The sequence below is a fragment of the Eublepharis macularius genome, chromosome 6, assembly GCF_028583425.1.
Source record: "Eublepharis macularius isolate TG4126 chromosome 6, MPM_Emac_v1.0, whole genome shotgun sequence".
Classification (NCBI taxonomy): domain Eukaryota; kingdom Metazoa; phylum Chordata; class Lepidosauria; order Squamata; family Eublepharidae; genus Eublepharis; species Eublepharis macularius.
Window position 1 is genome coordinate 2,511,107 of NC_072795.1, and position 17,202 is coordinate 2,528,308.

At 51.3% G+C, this 17,202-nt stretch overlaps 1 protein-coding gene across 2 annotated transcripts in view; it reads right to left on the bottom strand.

Moving 5' to 3' along the window:
- IL1RAP (interleukin 1 receptor accessory protein) overlaps positions 1–17,202 on the bottom strand; it is a 107,551-nt gene that overhangs the window by 68,315 nt on the left and 22,034 nt on the right. For both annotated transcript variants that reach the window (XM_054983666.1, XM_054983667.1), the window contains exon 2: positions 10,091–10,158. In XM_054983666.1, the coding sequence (XP_054839641.1) occupies positions 10,091–10,157 (67 nt within the window). In that variant the 5' untranslated portion in view covers position 10,158. The remainder of the gene's footprint in view (positions 1–10,090; positions 10,159–17,202) is intronic.

Consider the following 17,202-nt stretch of genomic DNA (forward strand, 5'->3'; position numbering starts at 1 on the left):
AGAACCAGTTCCAGGGCTTCATTGGAGGCAAGGCATAGATATGACCCCTGGAAACAGTAACATCTTTTTTTTCCCCTTCATCCATATGCATGTTGATTGATAAAGCATAGAGATGGGCACAAACCGGGAAAATGCCAAACCGCGCGATTCATGGTTCATCACATTTCACGAACCACAAACTCACAAACCTGCCCTGGTTTGCGAATCGGTTCATTTGGTTCATGAAAACGTCACTTCCGGGGCAGCAGAAAGTCTGCAGAAAGCCCATCCCTCCGTTGCCTAGGAAACTGATTGATCAGCGCCAGGCTGTCTGCCGCGACGAACCGAAAAACAAACCGAACAAACCGGCCTAAAGCTTGTGGCAGTTCGTCAGAAATGGGCTCTGACGAACTGCCAGCTCGCGAACCACCAAGCGGCCCGGTTCGTGATGAACTTTGGTTCGTATTTCGGTTTGTGCTCATCTCTAATAATCAAGTAAAGTGTGTCCTGATTTCAACTAGAGTGAGTCTCTTAGAACTTAGGGAGAGTAACTGAGGCGAGGGTGGTCATGGCCTGGCAAGCAGCCCTCCTATGCAAAGACTGTGTTACTTGGGAATGATACTTTCTTGAGATTCCCAGTAGCAGCAGTGGGGCTCTTTGCATGGTGTTGGTTCATTTCTCATATATATGGTTGACCACTGTAGAAAACGGAATGCTGCACATCATTTGGCTAGGCACCAGAAAACCTTGGGCCAGCCTTGGACAGGTCACTGCAGCATGTAAATTTGCACTCGTGGGTCACTGTACCGAAAAGATTGAGAACTGTTGATTTACAGTGTCTCCTGTGAAGAGGGGCACCACTCCTAGTACTCTGTCCACATCGACCTTTACATTCTCCCACAAGCTCCAATTAGCCACCCCGGGGATGGCTCGCTGCACCTGCGCAATCAGGAAACCTGGCAACCTGTTGACCAACCACCTCCCCGCCCAGGTGCCCTTTTAGTTACGTGTTCAAGTGGGGCTTAACGTGATTACAGCGAACGAAACTCCAACGTTCCAAGTAACAGGAAATGAAAAAGAAAATGTCCACACACGTTCTCTGCACAGCAACCGATGAAGCAAGGTTAGAAAATGAAAGCGCACCCACCAGGTCTTCTGTCCCTCCACTCGATGTCAGGTCCAGTATGTATATAAACTGTACTGACTCCATTTTCTAATGCTTCTAGTGTTTAAGTGCTTTTTCCCCAGGTGCACCAGTTCCCAGGCAGCATTCCCACCAGAGGAGATTGTTGTGTCTAACACCGTTCCACCAAGCATTGGCCTTGAAGGAGAGCAGCTTCCCAGGACTGAAAGATGTTGTTTTGAGAACTGTGGGGGGAGGCTGTTCCAGATGGGTATTGTTACTCTGTATCCTATGCTTGCTCTTCATTGGTAACAATGATCATGTACCATCCTGAGTCTCCTATTCAGGACAGTGGACTATAATGGACCTTTTCTGCAATAAAACTTCCTTTGCCAGACACTGGACTTATTCTTGCTTCTAAAGAGAACCTTGCAGAGAGTGCCTTATCTAGCCACAGTCTGACATTTTGTTACCAATCATGCCTGAGTCGGGCCCAGCGGATTCCAAGGCAGTCCCGGACAGGGATCCTTTGTTTGATCCGTATGCGTCCCCCGACAGTCAAACAGTGCAACCCCAAGAATCGCAGGTGCCAGCCGGGGCTGGTGCTTCGACGCCTACACCGCCTCTCATCGACCTCAGCAGTGAGGGGACAAGGCCGAGGGCTACAGCTCTTCCCTTGCTCTCGCTACCCACCCCGTCGGAGTGGGGAGCCCGACCCCGAGAAACACGGGAGCGCCGGGCCGGAGGGCTACATCCAAGAGTTTCGATGGACGGGCGCCGAAGCCTAGAGACGGTCCCTGAGCTGGACAGCAGCCAACCGTGGCTGTTTTGGAACCGGACGACCGAACGGACGGATGGGAATACATCTCACCGCGGCGCCCTGAGTTGGGATTATTCGGAACTTGCCCCGTGGAAAGAGCCAACGGAAGTTCCTGAGCAAAGTTGGGTGCAAATACAAAGCCGTACCCATGCTGTAGACTCCGGCATCTCGGCCGTGACGGGCCTAGCCAAAGGAATTCTAGCAGCGAGATCGCGAGTCGATCAAGGTGATCCTCCGCCCTGGGGGCCGTTTTCCCCGGTGAGTACAACTGAAGGAGGTTCCGTGATGGGGCAACCGGGTCCTAGCCGAATGCAACAGTTGGAAGCTAGGCTGATCGATATGGAGGAAAGTTTGGCTCATGCCATTCACCTAATCTCGTCAATGGGGGCAGGAGAGAGAATCTCGCCTGAAGAAATGGCGATACAAATTGCCACCCTTCAAAGTGTCATGTCCTATCCAGTGGAGGTCGACCTGCAGCAGCCGCTACCTTCGGGGGAGGAGGAATCCTACCCTGAAGAACCGGGAGAATCGCCCGCGGAACACCCTGGACTAAACGAAACTCCGCCGAGCGGGGATACTCCAGCTGAGGTGCCCGGGGAGACTCCAGCGGAGGAGCCAAGAGAAGGAGAGGGACCAACCCGTCCAACCGAGACGACAGTGATACACCCTCCCGCCTCTCCAACAACAGTTCGGCCGGGTCAGACGGAAGAACTCCCGGCCCCTGCTGAGGAGGAATTACCGCAGCGACCGCTAGAAGTGGTTCCTAATCAGCAAACCCCGGGAGAAGATCTACCGGCGCCACAAGACCAGCCTGTGCGTCCCAGAGACACGACACCAAGAGGGGCAAGCCCGCGCGGCCTACTACCCATTAAGCCTTCGCCGCTGCGGCCCCTTCCGCTTCGACCACAACTAACCCCGCCGCTGCAGCCGATACGTTTGCCACTGGAGCAGCCCGTAAGACCACCTCCGAACCAACCGATGGGGCCTACACCACTACGACCCCACCAACCCACCCCTCAGCGGCCGATCATTACTCCGCCGCACCGACCTCAACTGCAAACACCTCAACCGCTACGGCCAGCACCTCCTGCATTGCCACCAGCCAGACCGAGATTGCAGCCGCCTGCTCGACCCAGACTGCCGCCACCAGCCCAGCCGAGAGCACCACCGCCAGCCCAGCCGAGAGCACCACCACCAGCCCAGCCGAGAGCACCACCGCCAGCCCAGCCGAGGCCGCTACCCCCGGCTCAACCGGTGATGCCGCCGCCAGCACAACCAGCACCGATAGCACAACCGGGTCCCCCCATACCTCAAATGCCATTAATGCTTCCGGCGGACTTCTACCCAGCACCGGCTCCGAGGCAAGACCTCCCAATGGGTTGGGTGAAACTGGAAGCCACTTTTGATGGGGACCCCTCCAAACTGGGCTTTTTTCTAGTGCAAGTCGTGCAATTCTTCAACCGGTGGGGACACCTCTTCGGCAGTGAGGCCAGCCAGATTGAACATCTCGGCTCCCGCTTACAAGGGAAAGCAGCGGACTGGTACGTAGGACTATATAATATCGGGGCCCCAGAACTCGATACTCTCCAGGGGTTGGTAGATGCTATTCGAGCACAATACGAAGACCCCTTAGAGGAAACCAGGGCCCGAACAGAATTGCAAGCCATTAAACAGGGCAGCATGTCAGCGAGAGACTATATCACGAAATTCCGACAATTGGCTGCCAAATGCCCTAGGTGTGAGGAGTCCACCAAAATCATCCTGTTCAAGCAAGGGCTAAACCCGAGACTTTTGGACAGAGCTCTCATGCAGGACAATCCCCCTACCTTGTTGGGTTGGATTCAACTTGCATGCGAAGTTGAGAATCGCATTTTGGAAGTCCGTTTGGTTGAACAACAACAACAAACGGGGCAAAGAAGACCCTTGACTTTGCAGAAGGGAGGACGGGGAGCTGGGTACGCCACCCGTGGAGCGAGAGATGCTAGATGGCAACAAGGGCTGTGTTTGCAATGCGGACAAGCCGGTCACTTTGCAGCACAATGCCCCTACCGGCCTGTGCAAAGACCTCCGCTTCAACTAAGGCGGCCAACCCTTGCTCCATTTCCTACTCTCCAACGCCCGATTCCCGCACCTCGAGCGAACAGAGGCCGCGGCGCTTCCCAAAGGCCCGCCTCAGAGAGGGGACTAGAAGCGGAAGAAGTTATGGAATACGACCCCGCTTCCCCAAACGCAGAAGTCAACCCAGAGAGCCCCCAGTCGGGAAACGAGATGGATCTGTCGTAAAAGGGCCCAAACGACAGATCCGCCCCAAGCCCGTTCCTGCACCGAACCGGCCACCTGGGTCCATTTTATTCATGCCCGTGACTCTGATCAACCCAGAGAGAAAAATGCACATTCGGGTGCAAGCTCTAATTGACTCGGGCTGCTCAAGAGACATCATAGCCCCTGCTCTAGTTAATGGACTGGTTTTACCAACCCGGGATTTACAAAATCCAGTAATCTTTGAACAAATGGATGGTACCAACATGAATCCTGTTACAACTGAAACCATCCCGGTGATCACAGGCATGGGACAACATTGGGAGAAGAGGTCCTTTGTCATCAGCTCTACTGCCAAGTACCCGTTGATCCTAGGCAGCAAATGGCTATGTGATCACAACCCCTACATAGACTGGGCACAGGGATGCATTACCTTCAGTCACGCCAACTGTGAAAATCACCGTTGGAATCAAAACTGGGGCGAAGACCCTACTCAGAAAGAAAAGGCCCTCCTTACCCAAGAAGAAGTCAACCAAATACCCGAACCTTACTGGCCTTTTCTAAACGCTTTCTCGGAGGAGGAAGCGGACACTCTACCCCCGCATCGACGAACGGACTGTGCGGTGGAAATCTTACCAGGAGCCTCGCTACCCAAAGGACGACTCTACCCCATGAGTCTCCATGAACGCGAAGAGCTCCGGAAATTCATCGACACTAACCTTCAACGTGGGTTCATCCGCCCAGCCTCTAGCCCCCACGCCGCTCCGGTCCTCTTCGTAAAAAAGAAGGATGGGGGACTCAGACTCTGCACAGATTTCCGGGGACTGAACGCAGTGTCCACCAACAACGCCTATCCTCTACCGCTCATCCGAGACCTTCTCAACGTCGTGGCCCAAGGTAAGATCTTTACGAAATTAGATCTAAAAGATGCCTACTTCCACGTTCGTATCAAGGCAGGGGATGAGTGGAAAACCGCGTTTAATACACCCCTCGGACAATATGAATACTTAGTTATGCCTTTTGGATTGACGGGAGCCCCGTCTGTATTCATGTCCATGATAAACGAAGTTCTACACGAATTTCTGTACAAAGGGGTGGTGGTGTACCTTGATGATGTTTTAATTTATTCGGACACCGAGGAAGAACATGTTCAAATGGTACAAAAGGTCCTAGCCACCTTGATGAGGAATAAACTGCCCATCAAATTGTCCAAATGTGAATTCCATAAAACAGAACTCACTTACCTTGGGTATTGTATCTCCCAAGAGGGTCTGAAAATGGATCCAGCCAAAATACAGGCGATACAAGATTGGCAAACGCCCACCACCCGCAAAGAACTGCAATCCTTCCTGGGTTTTGCCAACTTTTATAGAGACTTCATAGCAAATTTCGCCCAAATCACGCTCCCCTTAACAGAACTGCTGAAAACCAAAGATAAAGGGGACCAAGCTAAGAAGCCCTCTTCCAAATTACAATGGACCCCCGATTGCCAAACGGCTTTCGACTGCCTAAAAGAGCAATTTGTAACAGAACCCATCCTCTCCCACCCCAACGAACAATCCCCCTTCATAGTACAGGTCGACGCCAGCGATACGGCGATAGGGGGGGTTTTGCTACAGAAGGGGGAGGATGGAAAATTGCGTCCTTGTGCGTTCTTGTCTAGAAAATTTTCTGCCGCGGAAAGGAATTGGAATGTGTGGGAGAAGGAGGCCTTTGCAGTAAAAGCAGCCCTTACTAACTGGAGACATTGGCTGGAGGGGGCGCGATACCCTTTTGAGGTCTGGACAGATCATAAAAATTTGGAGGCCCTCCGGAGCCCACGCAGACTGAATGCCAAGCAATTGCGGTGGGCGGAATTCTTTTCAAAATTCAACTTCACTCTAAATTATCTCCCGGGCAAAACTAACTTTTTGGCGGACGCCCTATCGCGCATGCCCCAACATAGGAGCAAACGGGCGGAGACGGTCGACACGGTCTTCTCGCCTAAGCAACTTGGGGGCGTGGTGACTACTCGCAGCCGCGCCAAGCAGCCCCTCCCAGCCAACCAGGAATGGAAATCGAAACTTAAAGCTGAAATAGAGAAGGAGGGGGATAGAGCTCCGCGGAACAAACTGACCCAATCCCCACAAGGGGATTGGTTGGCCGGGGGCAAGTTGTATGTCCCAGACAGCCTCAAACTGGAAATTTTGCAGCGCTGTCATGATGCTCCCACTGCTGGACATTATGGGTATCTAAAAACTTTGCATCTCGTCCAAAGACAATTCTGGTGGCCGGGCATGCGCAAAGACATTTCCCAATACGTTAGTTCCTGTCCCGTTTGCCTCAGCGCCAAAACCAGGAAAGGGAAGCCTCCGGGTCTCCTACAACCATTGGAAACGCCAAACAGACCCTGGGAAGTAATATCCATGGATTTTATTACTGATCTACCTATCTCAAAAGGACATAATTGTATTTTAGTGGTGGTAGATCTGTTCTCCAAACAAGCACATTTTATCCCCTGTACTGCTATACCCTCCGCGCGAAAGCTAGCGGATCTGTTTTTAAAACACATCGTGAAATTACATTCTTTTCCGTCCAAGGTGATTTCGGATCGCGGCGGACAGTTCGTTGCCAACTTCTGGCGGGAGCTTTTGAAAATGTTGAATATTGAACAAGGCATCAGTTCAAGCCACCACCCACAAACCGACGGACAATCCGAAAAAACTAACCAAATTTTAGAACAATTCCTTCGTTGCTACATTAATTTTCAACAAGATAATTGGGTGGACCTTCTCCCCCTAGCCGAATTCTCCTATAACAACAGTGTACACGCTTCAACGGGGGAGGCTCCATTCAAAATTGTGTACGGGACTCACTTCGATCCCTTCCCGTTAGACGCACCCCCTCTCCGTTCCTCTAAACTGCCAGATGTATCTTCATGGTGGGGGGAGGCGGCGCAGCAGTGGACTCTTATTAAGAAACACCTTGAAAAAGCCAAACTGGATTACAAAAAATACGCAGATCGCCATCGTGTGGCCGAATGGGAATTACAACCTGGAGATCATGTGTACATTTCCACAAAGAACCTAAAGCTAGCTCAAACCAGCCGCAAACTTGCTCTAAAATTCCTGGGACCTTTTCCTGTGCGCAAAATAATAAATAAAGTAACTGTTGCTGTAACTTTGCCCAAAAACCTGCGCCATGTGCATGATACGTTCCACGTCAGCCTTCTAAAGAGAGCTCCCACCGACAACAAATGGCACATCAAAGCTCCACCCATTCCAACTTTGATTGACGACCAAATACACTATGAGGTACAACAAATCTTGGACTCTAAGCTCAAGCGAAACCAGCTTTTTTACCTCATTCGCTGGAAGGACTTTGATTCTGGTTACGATGAATGGGTGAACTCTGCACATGTTCATGCTCCTAGATTAACCAAAGCTTTTCATACTCGCTATCCATATAAGCCAGGGGGGGATCTATTTTAAGGGGGGCAGAATGTCAGGTCCAGTATGTATATAAACTGTACTGACTCCATTTTCTAATGCTTCTAGTGTTTAAGTGCTTTTTCCCCAGGTGCACCAGTTCCCAGGCAGCATTCCCACCAGAGGAGACTGTTTTGTCTAACACCGTTCCACCAGGCATTGGCCTTGAAGGAGAGCAGCTTCCCAGGACTGAAAGATGTTGTTTTGAGAACTGTGGGGGGAGGCTGTTCCAGATGGGTATTGTTACTCTGTATCCTATGCTTGCTCTTCATTGGTAACAATGATCATGTACCATCCTGAGTCTCCTATTCAGGACAGTGGACTATAATGGACCTTTTCTGCAATAAAACTTCCTTTGCCAGACACTGGACTTATTCTTGCTTCTAAAGAGAACCTTGCAGAGAGTGCCTTATCTAGCCACAGTCTGACACTCGAGACATCCTGATGGTTTTATTGCAGCGGACGCTCTTTACTCTTAAAATTTCATCATTCTATCAGTCACCTCTTATGCTGGGTCTTTGTTTGGGATGTCTATCCCTTGATAAACTCCGTGTGGCAACGGCAGCCAGCAAGACCGCATCAGCCCGAGTGGATCTTCAGAGAGATCTTCCCCAAAATGGGCCACCCAAATGGACCCCATTCCTACTGTGTCCAGGGAATTCATCTGCTCCGTTGGCCCACCCCTCCCCCACCCCCTGTGGGTCAGTCTTCCTGCTCCTGTTATTTCCAGGAAGAGAAACAATCTAGCACCTGACCTCCCCACTTCTGTTCCCTCCTGGTGACGCAATGCTGACAGGGTGTGAGACAGATTTCTGACTATTCTCTGCTGACTAGAAGTATTTGCATAACTAACCCTTAAGGTCCTGGGTGCTTCTGAGACTGAACAGCAGGGTTCAGGGAAATCTACTGACAGGGAAACTTCTTGAAATGAAGGGGGGGGGGCTTTGCAGCCCCCAAACGCCCAATGGAGTGATGCTGCCCAAAGTGGAGAACATTTCCCCACGCCCACCTGCTCTATGAAGATCCCAGTCTACCTTACAAGCCTGTTGCACAAAGAACAAGAAATTATATACGGAGCCCCGAGGAGGTGCTAGAAGCCAAATGCAAAACGCTGGGTCATCATCTTTGTGTTTTGAGGGTCATTTCTGTGATCTTCAGTTCCACCTGCGTATCACTGAACGCGGCAATTATTTGCAACTGGATTTTCCTGTGCAGACAAGATGACCCAGTTGCAAAGGAACAGCAGCGCATGCTCCAAAGATGAGTGGATGCAGCCTGGTTTGCAAGACTTGATGTACAGCCTGTGCTGATCTCTCTTTTCAAGTAAGCCCTACAGTCAGCACAAAGGAGATTTGGGGGGCAACAGTATTTGTTCCCCACCTTGAGCAGGTGGGGGAAGTCGGTGGCTCTAAACAGCTTTTTGTGAATGCCATCCACTCCGAAAGCAGGGCAGAGACACGCATCAGGATTTCTGGCCACAGGCACCACATCGCCTTGGGCTGCTTCCAAGCTGCCCCCTCCTGCTGAGCCCTGGGGGATCCATTTGGCTGGCCCTGCCACATCACTGTTCCTCCCAGTTCTCTCTATTATTTTCTTGACTTGGTCGTGCCACAGAACAGCTAAGAAGAGTCAAACCCCTGGGGTCAAACCTTGGCTCAGCTACCAAGTGCACTGGATTGACTCCGGGAGTTGTTCTCTGGCAGCAGCTCAGATGCGCAAACCTGCCCCCCTCCCGAGGCTAACTATATCCTCACCAGTGGTACGGGATCCCCTGCAACCAGCACATGCTTCCAGCTGCTGCTCTGAAGGAGGAAAATGGCAGGAAAATGGGGGGGGGGAGAAGCATTTCGACACACTGACAACACTCTCCATGCACCCAGAAGTAACATCAGTTCACAAACTGTACGTTATTTCCAAATGCTAGACAGTCCCTGGTGACGCGCCGACATCTCTTCACTTCTGGGTGCAAGGGGAGGGATTTCATAATGTCACCAGTTTGGGGGCTTCCCACCAGGTAAATCTATCCCCGGTTGCCTTGTGTTGGCATCTCTCCCTCTCCCTCACATGACATAGCTTTCCCCCCGCCACTCCAAAAGCAGCTGGTAGCTACGGCTCATGACCCAAAACCGCCACTGCACATCCCTAAAGCCGTGGGCTCTGAGCAGCTCTTTGGAATCCCAGCGTCTTTTTTTTCCAGGACAAATGCCACACAGGATTTTGCTAAACCACCCCACCCCCAGGGCTACCAGGGCTGGACCCTTGGCATGGAAGTTCAGGTCTCCAGTGCATAGCCTCAGCAGGGCGGCTCCAGCAAAGCGTGTAGCTTTAGGCCTAATCGACCATCCAGAGGGAGGGGGCAATGAGACGATTCAGTCCAGAGTCTGCGGTTACTTAACTGTTCCGCTGCCCCCAGCCCAAGAGCAAGCAGCCCAGGTCACTCACCAGAGGGGCTGCCAAGGTCAGCGATGGAGAGAGACAGAGCAAGCAGCAGGAGGCAGCGGGCCTTCATCCTGTGAAGACAGAAAGCCAAAGAGAGGGACCGTTATTCTCTCAGACGGGTAGCCACGTTCATCTGCAGAAGCGCAGATGACTCAAATACTGTTATTCTTGTCACCTTGCAACTGGGGTCTCCCTCTGCATCAGCGTGCAGGGGGGCTCAGAAGGAGTCCCTCCCTGCAGCTTGCCCTTCAGAGTAGCAAGGAGGGACATGACAGGGGTGGATCTGCTGAGAGCCCCAGGGAGGCTTGGGCCAGATGTGACATTTGCCTGCTGCATTTTCAAAGAATCCTGAAGCCGAAAGACACCAGAGTCCTACAGCCTGTTCCAACAACTGGACGCTGTCCCACATGTCAGCCCCCCAAACCCACCAAATCCGGACCACAAGCAAAAGATCTGCCTGGCTACAGACACAGAACACAACTAGTTAGCTTCAACCGTGAACACATTCTTGCCGAGTTCCAAGACTGGATTCAGTCAGTTCCAGAAAAAGAGGCAGAGCCCATTTTGGCTTTTCAAAAGGAAAACTTCCTAATGGTTGCACAGAGTTCTGCTTCTACTACAAGTAGAGTATATAATTGGGCACAAATACTTTTAGCCTGGTAGACATACTGATGAAAATGCCTGAATCAGAACACGGGTTCATCCAGACCAGTATTTTCCATCCAGACTGACAACAGCTCTCCAGGGTCTCAGGCAGGGGTCTTTCCCATTCCTACACATTTTTTTTTAAAACTCAAGCTGCCAGGGATTAAATCTGTATATACCTGAGAGCCTTTCTACACAAGGACACTCAAGAGAAGGGAGATGCAATGATAGTCGGGAAGGGTAGTTTAAAGTTTCACCTCTCGAGAGCCACAGAGATCGCTCCGCAGAGAGTTGGTTTATTTTATCTTTGCCTCCCTGAAGGCTCTGTCAGTTTCACCTCCCCTTCCTCTAACACTGAGTCTGCCTTCATTCAAGCATCCTCATATAAGAGGTCTTGTGTAGAGAGCTACAGCTCTCCCCTAAGAGCTAACAGAGACTCAGTGCCGGGCAAAGGGATATGGGGAAGGTACCCCCCAGCCGGAGGTAGGGCCCAAATAGGGCAACCTTGCTCCTTGTGGCTCCGTGTCTCACAGCAGACAGAAGGGCGGGATGGAGCCTGCCTCCCACCCCCAGGAATTCTACTCACAGGCAGGTTGATAAAAGAGCAGGCACTCATTTGATGGCACTCGGTCCTGAGGCCTCATTGGGAACCGTCGACCCATTGAACTGGCACCAGCAACAAATAGGCAGCCAGTGGGGCAGGGTTAAAACATGCAAGTTCTGTTCCCTAGAAGTGATGCCATCCAGCCGAAGCATTTTCCACCAACTGAGGCTCACCCATCACCCCCATTCTGCAGTCACTCCATTGGCTACCTAGCAGTTACCAAGCTCAGTTCAAGGTATTGCTTATCAGGGTCATTTCGCAGAAAAAGAGCTGGAGGAACTCATTAGCACAAATCATTAGCATAACTGGTTTGCATATGCCACACCCGCTGACATCACCTATCTTGGCTGTTTTGGACCCAATCCTGACCATTCAGGGCCAAAATTGGGCCCAAAATGGCAAAAAGGGGCTGAAAATGGCAGAAAAGGGGCCCCAAATGGTCAGGATCGGGCCACTGCTGAGTGGAAGAATGATCCACCACCCATCAGAGGCCCAATCTGGGCCATTTTGGCCCCAATCCAGGCTGAAACGGGCCCAAAATGGCCGAGAGTCAGGTGGGCGGGGCCACCTGTCATGTGACCTCTTTGAGGAACTGCCGGAACTGCATTCCTGTGCATTCCCCCTCAAAATGAGCCCTGGTTATCACATACAAAGCTCTTCACAGCCTTGGCCCGGCATACCTACAGGACTGCCTCCCTCCCTATGTTCCTCCACGGCAGCTTTGGTCATCTGAACAGGGTCTCCTGCAGGTGCCAGCCTACATATGGGTGAAATCAGCAGTAGCCCGTACACGGGCTTTCTCGGTGGTGGCCCCTGCCCTGTGGAACGGCCCGCCTGAGGAGGTCAGGAGAGCCCCCACCCTCCTGGCTTTCCGCAAACGATGCAAAACTGAATTATTCAAAAAGGCTTTTTACTCAGATAGGAGGGAAGTATTGTAGGGAGGGGCTATTAGGTGCTTTGCTAAGGAGTTAGGGACCATAGACTTCACCACCATGTTGCCTTACATATTATCTGTTGCTTGAAATATGTACTCCTATGTACCACCTGTGCTTCATGTCATCTAATGTCAGCCCTAGAATTGCTTACGTTCTGTTTCAGCATTTCTTCAACTCTGAATTGGATCCTTGATAATGCTTTGTAAACCTTTATTTATCCATCCTATGGCATTGTTTCTGGAAATGTCCTTGATCCTGATTCTACTAATCTCACACTATGTAATCCACCTTGAATCTCAGTGAGAAAGACGGACTATAAACAGCATAAATAAATATATGATAGCCACGCAACCTGCGACCACAGCGACTCCTGCTTCTCAAGGGAAGGCTGCCGATTACATGTTTAAATTTAGAGAATGTATTTGCCGCCTCTCCAGGGACAACTAGAACACCACCACAAGGCAACTAAACTTAAAAGAAAGCCAAGCCCTTCGCCAGCGTGTCCAGCAAAGCCTGTTAAAAGTACAACATGCCCTAGAGGAGACCTGTAATTCCATTGGTAGCCAGAGATCTCACCGCACCCCCAAATGGCAGCCCGGAATGGGGATGACGTCCAGTCTCCAATAGGGCCAGGGCGACATCCCCCGCGGATGGCCGCTTGCCGGACTGAACTTCAGCTTGCTAATGCTCACCTGGCCCATGCCTGCTCCCCGGCAACGGTTCAGACCACCTTCTCCTTCTCCCAGTTCTCAGAAAAGGAAGTGAGTGAGCCAGTTTTAGGGGCTTCTCTGAACAATGTCCTCCATCAGTTTCACGGTTTCTAAGGAACCTTGGCGCTCCCCTGACGCTTATTTCGTTTGTCTCTGTCAGTCGTGGCGTTGACTGGGGAATATGCTGCTCCCACCGTCTTGCCGGGCCCAGAAATGTTTCCCTTGTTTCATCCGGCCCTTCACAATCAAGAAGAAAGGAAGAGCGATGATACAGCCGATACAGGAGCACAAAGGGTTTCAGGGACACCGTAAAGACCAATGGAATTTATTCTAGCCTAAGCTGCTTGACGTCTTAATTCATTTCATTAGCCAAATCGAAATATAAATCCATCAGGCCAGCTGGTATATTCTTCTTCTTAACTTCGTCCCACCTTTCTTAATGATACTCCAGGCAGATCACAAAATATGAAAAGAATTCAATCAAGGAGCAAAGACCTCCGGTAAACAATGCAGGAGGGCTAGGCTTACGTAACCGGGGAAACACTGCGAACGAAAACCTGTCTAAGGCATGACATACCATAATGAAAAAGCAGGGTTACCAAGGTAAAGGGCACGGAAGTAAAAGAGGGAAGTGCTATGTACACATACCCCTTTCGGCTGGCTGAATGGATTCCTTCTCCGATGTATCCGACAAAGATCCAGAGGAGTTAGCTGTGTTAGTCTGTAGTTGCAAAATAGTAGCACCTTTAAGACTAACCAACTTTATTGTAGCATAAGCTTTCGAGAACCACAGCTCTCTTTGTCAGATGCATCGTCAGCTTTCGAGAACTGCAGCTCTCTTCGTCAGATGCATCGTCAGCTTTTGAGAACCACAACTCTCTTAGTCAGATGCATCGTCAGCTTTCAAGAACCACAGCTCTCTTCGTCAGATGCATCATCAGCTTTTGTCAGATCTGATGGAGAGATCTGTGGTTCTCGAAAGCTGACGATGCATCTGACGAAGAGAACTGTGGTTCTCGAAAGCTGATGATGCATCTGATGGAGAGACCTGTGGTTCTCGAAAGCTGATGATGCATCTGACGAAGAGACCTGCGGTTCTCGAAAGCTCATGCTACAATAAAGTTGGTTAGTCTTAAAGGTGCTTCTGGACTCTTTACTTCCCTGCTCAAGACTCTTCCAACCAGAACAAACACACTCGTCCTTGACAAACCACCGGCTTGACTTGCTAGAAGGCTTCTCGTAGGCCTGATCTCACCTCCCCGCCTAGCGGAAGCTTCCCCAGATGCTCAGCCTGAACCGCAGCCGAGTGCTGACATTTCTTGAATGCTTTAATTAGTCCAGCTTTCCCTGAACACTGCCAGATCATTAAAGGAGGAAAACAATTAGGGCGGCGAAGGCAGTCCGGATCAAAGGACAAGTGCCTCCTGTTTCCCCTGGGCTTCAGCTGCCAAGAAGTCTGGGGAGCACAAAGAGGCCATTTGCGGCGTGCAGGCCTGAGATCCTGCACAGCAACTGGAAACCCAGGACTGAGTCGAAGACCGGAGCCCCCATCTCCTCTAGACTGATGTAGCCACGAGGGTTTGTGCACAAAGAAAGCGGAGGTTTGCGCCGGGGGGGGGGGGCGGCGGCAAAGAGCCCTATTCTGCTGCCCCATGGAAAGGAAATGACTGAAACAGCAGGGCAGGGGGAAGATGCCGCCCCCTTCACCTGAATGCCCGTGGCTCCCCCTGCCCATTATATCGAGTTTGGCCATGGAACCCTCGCCCAGACTGTGGCATTTCAGAGTGCGCACAAAGGCATCGTTCCTTCAGGATAAACGACCCCATCCACGGAAAAGCAGCCAGTCAAGGGAAAGACTAGGCTCACACCCTCTGTCTTAAGTCATGCAGCTTTCTGCATGATGGGCATTGTTTGCCTAGGGGGCATTCAGCCACGCAAGCTCCCCACCGGCTGTCTGCCACGAGACTGAGGCTGCCCCCACTGCCCACTGCTTGCAAGAACGAGGTCTCGCACCTGGATCTCTTCTCCACAGAGGCACATGAAGTCGCCCTGCACTGAGCCAGCCTATCGGTCTACTCTGGCTGTCGAGCAGCTTCTAACCTGAGCAGCCTGGCTCCCTGGATGCAAAGCGAGGGCTCTTCCAGGGCACCACGGCCTCAGCTCAAAGAAACCAGGAAGAACCCGCCAGTCGCCCACCAGCCCTGAACCAAGAACTGGAGAACATGCGGCTTGAGGGCCACATACTGGGAAAGGGAACTTGCTAAGTAGGATCCAAAAACATGGAAGCCAAACTCTACTTGTAAAACGGCTACCTCCTACGTCACCACCTTCACTCGCCATTGCACCACTTGAAAAGCTGCCCGCAGGGGCTGCATGCCCGCATGGAACGGTACAGGGTGCAATCCCTACGCACACGTTACAGCCACCACTCAGGACAGACAATATTTGAGCTGGACAAATCCACAGTATCAACCTCTGGGGAAAAACCACTTTGGGTGCAGAGGCTGCCTCAACTGGCTGGTCTCCCCCTGGCTTGATTAGTTTGTCCCCTCCTCTGGCTATATGCCAATGAGATTTTCTTCCTATAATACAGGAAATAGGAAAGGGGACAGTTAACTGTTTGGTGCATCTCAAGGGGAGGCAGTTTGGTGTAGTGGATAAGAGTACGGGACTCTGGAGAGCCGGGTTTGATTCCCCCCTCCTCCGCTTGAAACCAGCTGGGTGACCTTGGGTTAGTCTCAGCTCTCTCAGAGCTCTCTCAGGCCCACCCACCTCACAGGGTGATTATCGTTGCGGGGATAATAATAACAACACACTTTGTGAACCGCTCCAAGTGGGTGTTAAGTTGTCCCGAAGGGCGGTATATAAATTGAATATTATTATATTCTTCTTAAGGTAAGGCCTGTTCTGTGCCCAGGAGCTTTGCAGCACTAGGTTTTTCCGGCAGAGGCCTTCTGGACAGAGGTCTTGCTGGAGCTGGCAACCCCGCTTAGAATCCATCCCATCAACATCCTCGTCAACAAATGCCAGACTGTGCACTGTCACAGCACTTCCCAGCCTTCCTCCTCCTCCTCCTCCTCCTCTCGTGACACGCATCAGCTGCAACCGTGCGGGCGGAGGACATGCACGCACCCAAAAAGAGCAGGTTCAACTGAAGAGCGAACAGCGTCTTGGGAAGAAATGAAAAAGGATGGAAGTTACAGTCTGTCTGCCCACCGGCCTGCTCCGCTCTGGCTAAAAAAAGGCCAGTTGAGCCCTTCGCACGTTGCCACAGCATTTCCATGGTTTCATCACGCAGTAACGTGGCCATGTCGAGAAGGCCACGGCCACCTGAGAGGGTCTGCAGCGTGGCTCTTTGCCAAGACTCAACATCCTTTCAGGGTGCTGGTCCAGGGAGGGGAGAGACACCCTCACAATGACACACTTCTAGGTCAGGCAGTTTCCCGGGCATTTGGCAGCCGCTTACCCATTTTATTTTTCATTTTTTGCAAGTTTCGCTTCTAAATGACCTGAAGAGACCAGAGCCGCAAGTTATTTCTCCAGCACAGCCTAGCTGAGGACAGTGCAACGAAAGCACCCGTAGCAACAACAGCTTGGCAACCAACCTTCAGCCTCAATGCAGGTCTCTTTTAACATGGCTTTGACTGATGAAGCGCCTGGCTAGCCTTAACAATTGGCAATTAACAGACCCAACAAAAACAAAGTTCCAACCTCACTGTACAAATATTAGCCTCGATATCTCAGCTCGCCATGCAGCTGAAAACTAAAGCACAATCCCAAGTGGGTTGACTCAGAAGTCACCTCTCAGATTGCCATCTCAACTACTTTTCGGTCAGAGCCGATGAAGAGTTCTGTGTGACTCAGAAGGTTACATAGATCCAACAATTCCCATCTCCAGTGACTAGCCCCTACTGTTGAACCATCAAGTGTATTTTAAGAGACCGTTTACCTCTGACCAACAGAATAGTTGGGTCAGGAAGGCAAAGAGTTCTGGTACCAGAAAGGGCTGGGGAAGAGAAGGCCCCAAAGCCCATCTGGGGATGGAGCCAAGGGCCAATGCTTAGCTGTATCCATCAGGGTCCGCAAAAAAAGCTATACAACCATTTCCTTTTTCAACAACAGTAAAGTTGGTTAGTCTTAAAGGTGCTACTGGACTCTTTCCTGTTTTGCTACTACAGACTAACATGGCTAACTGCTCTGGATCTATTTCTCTTTTTCAAC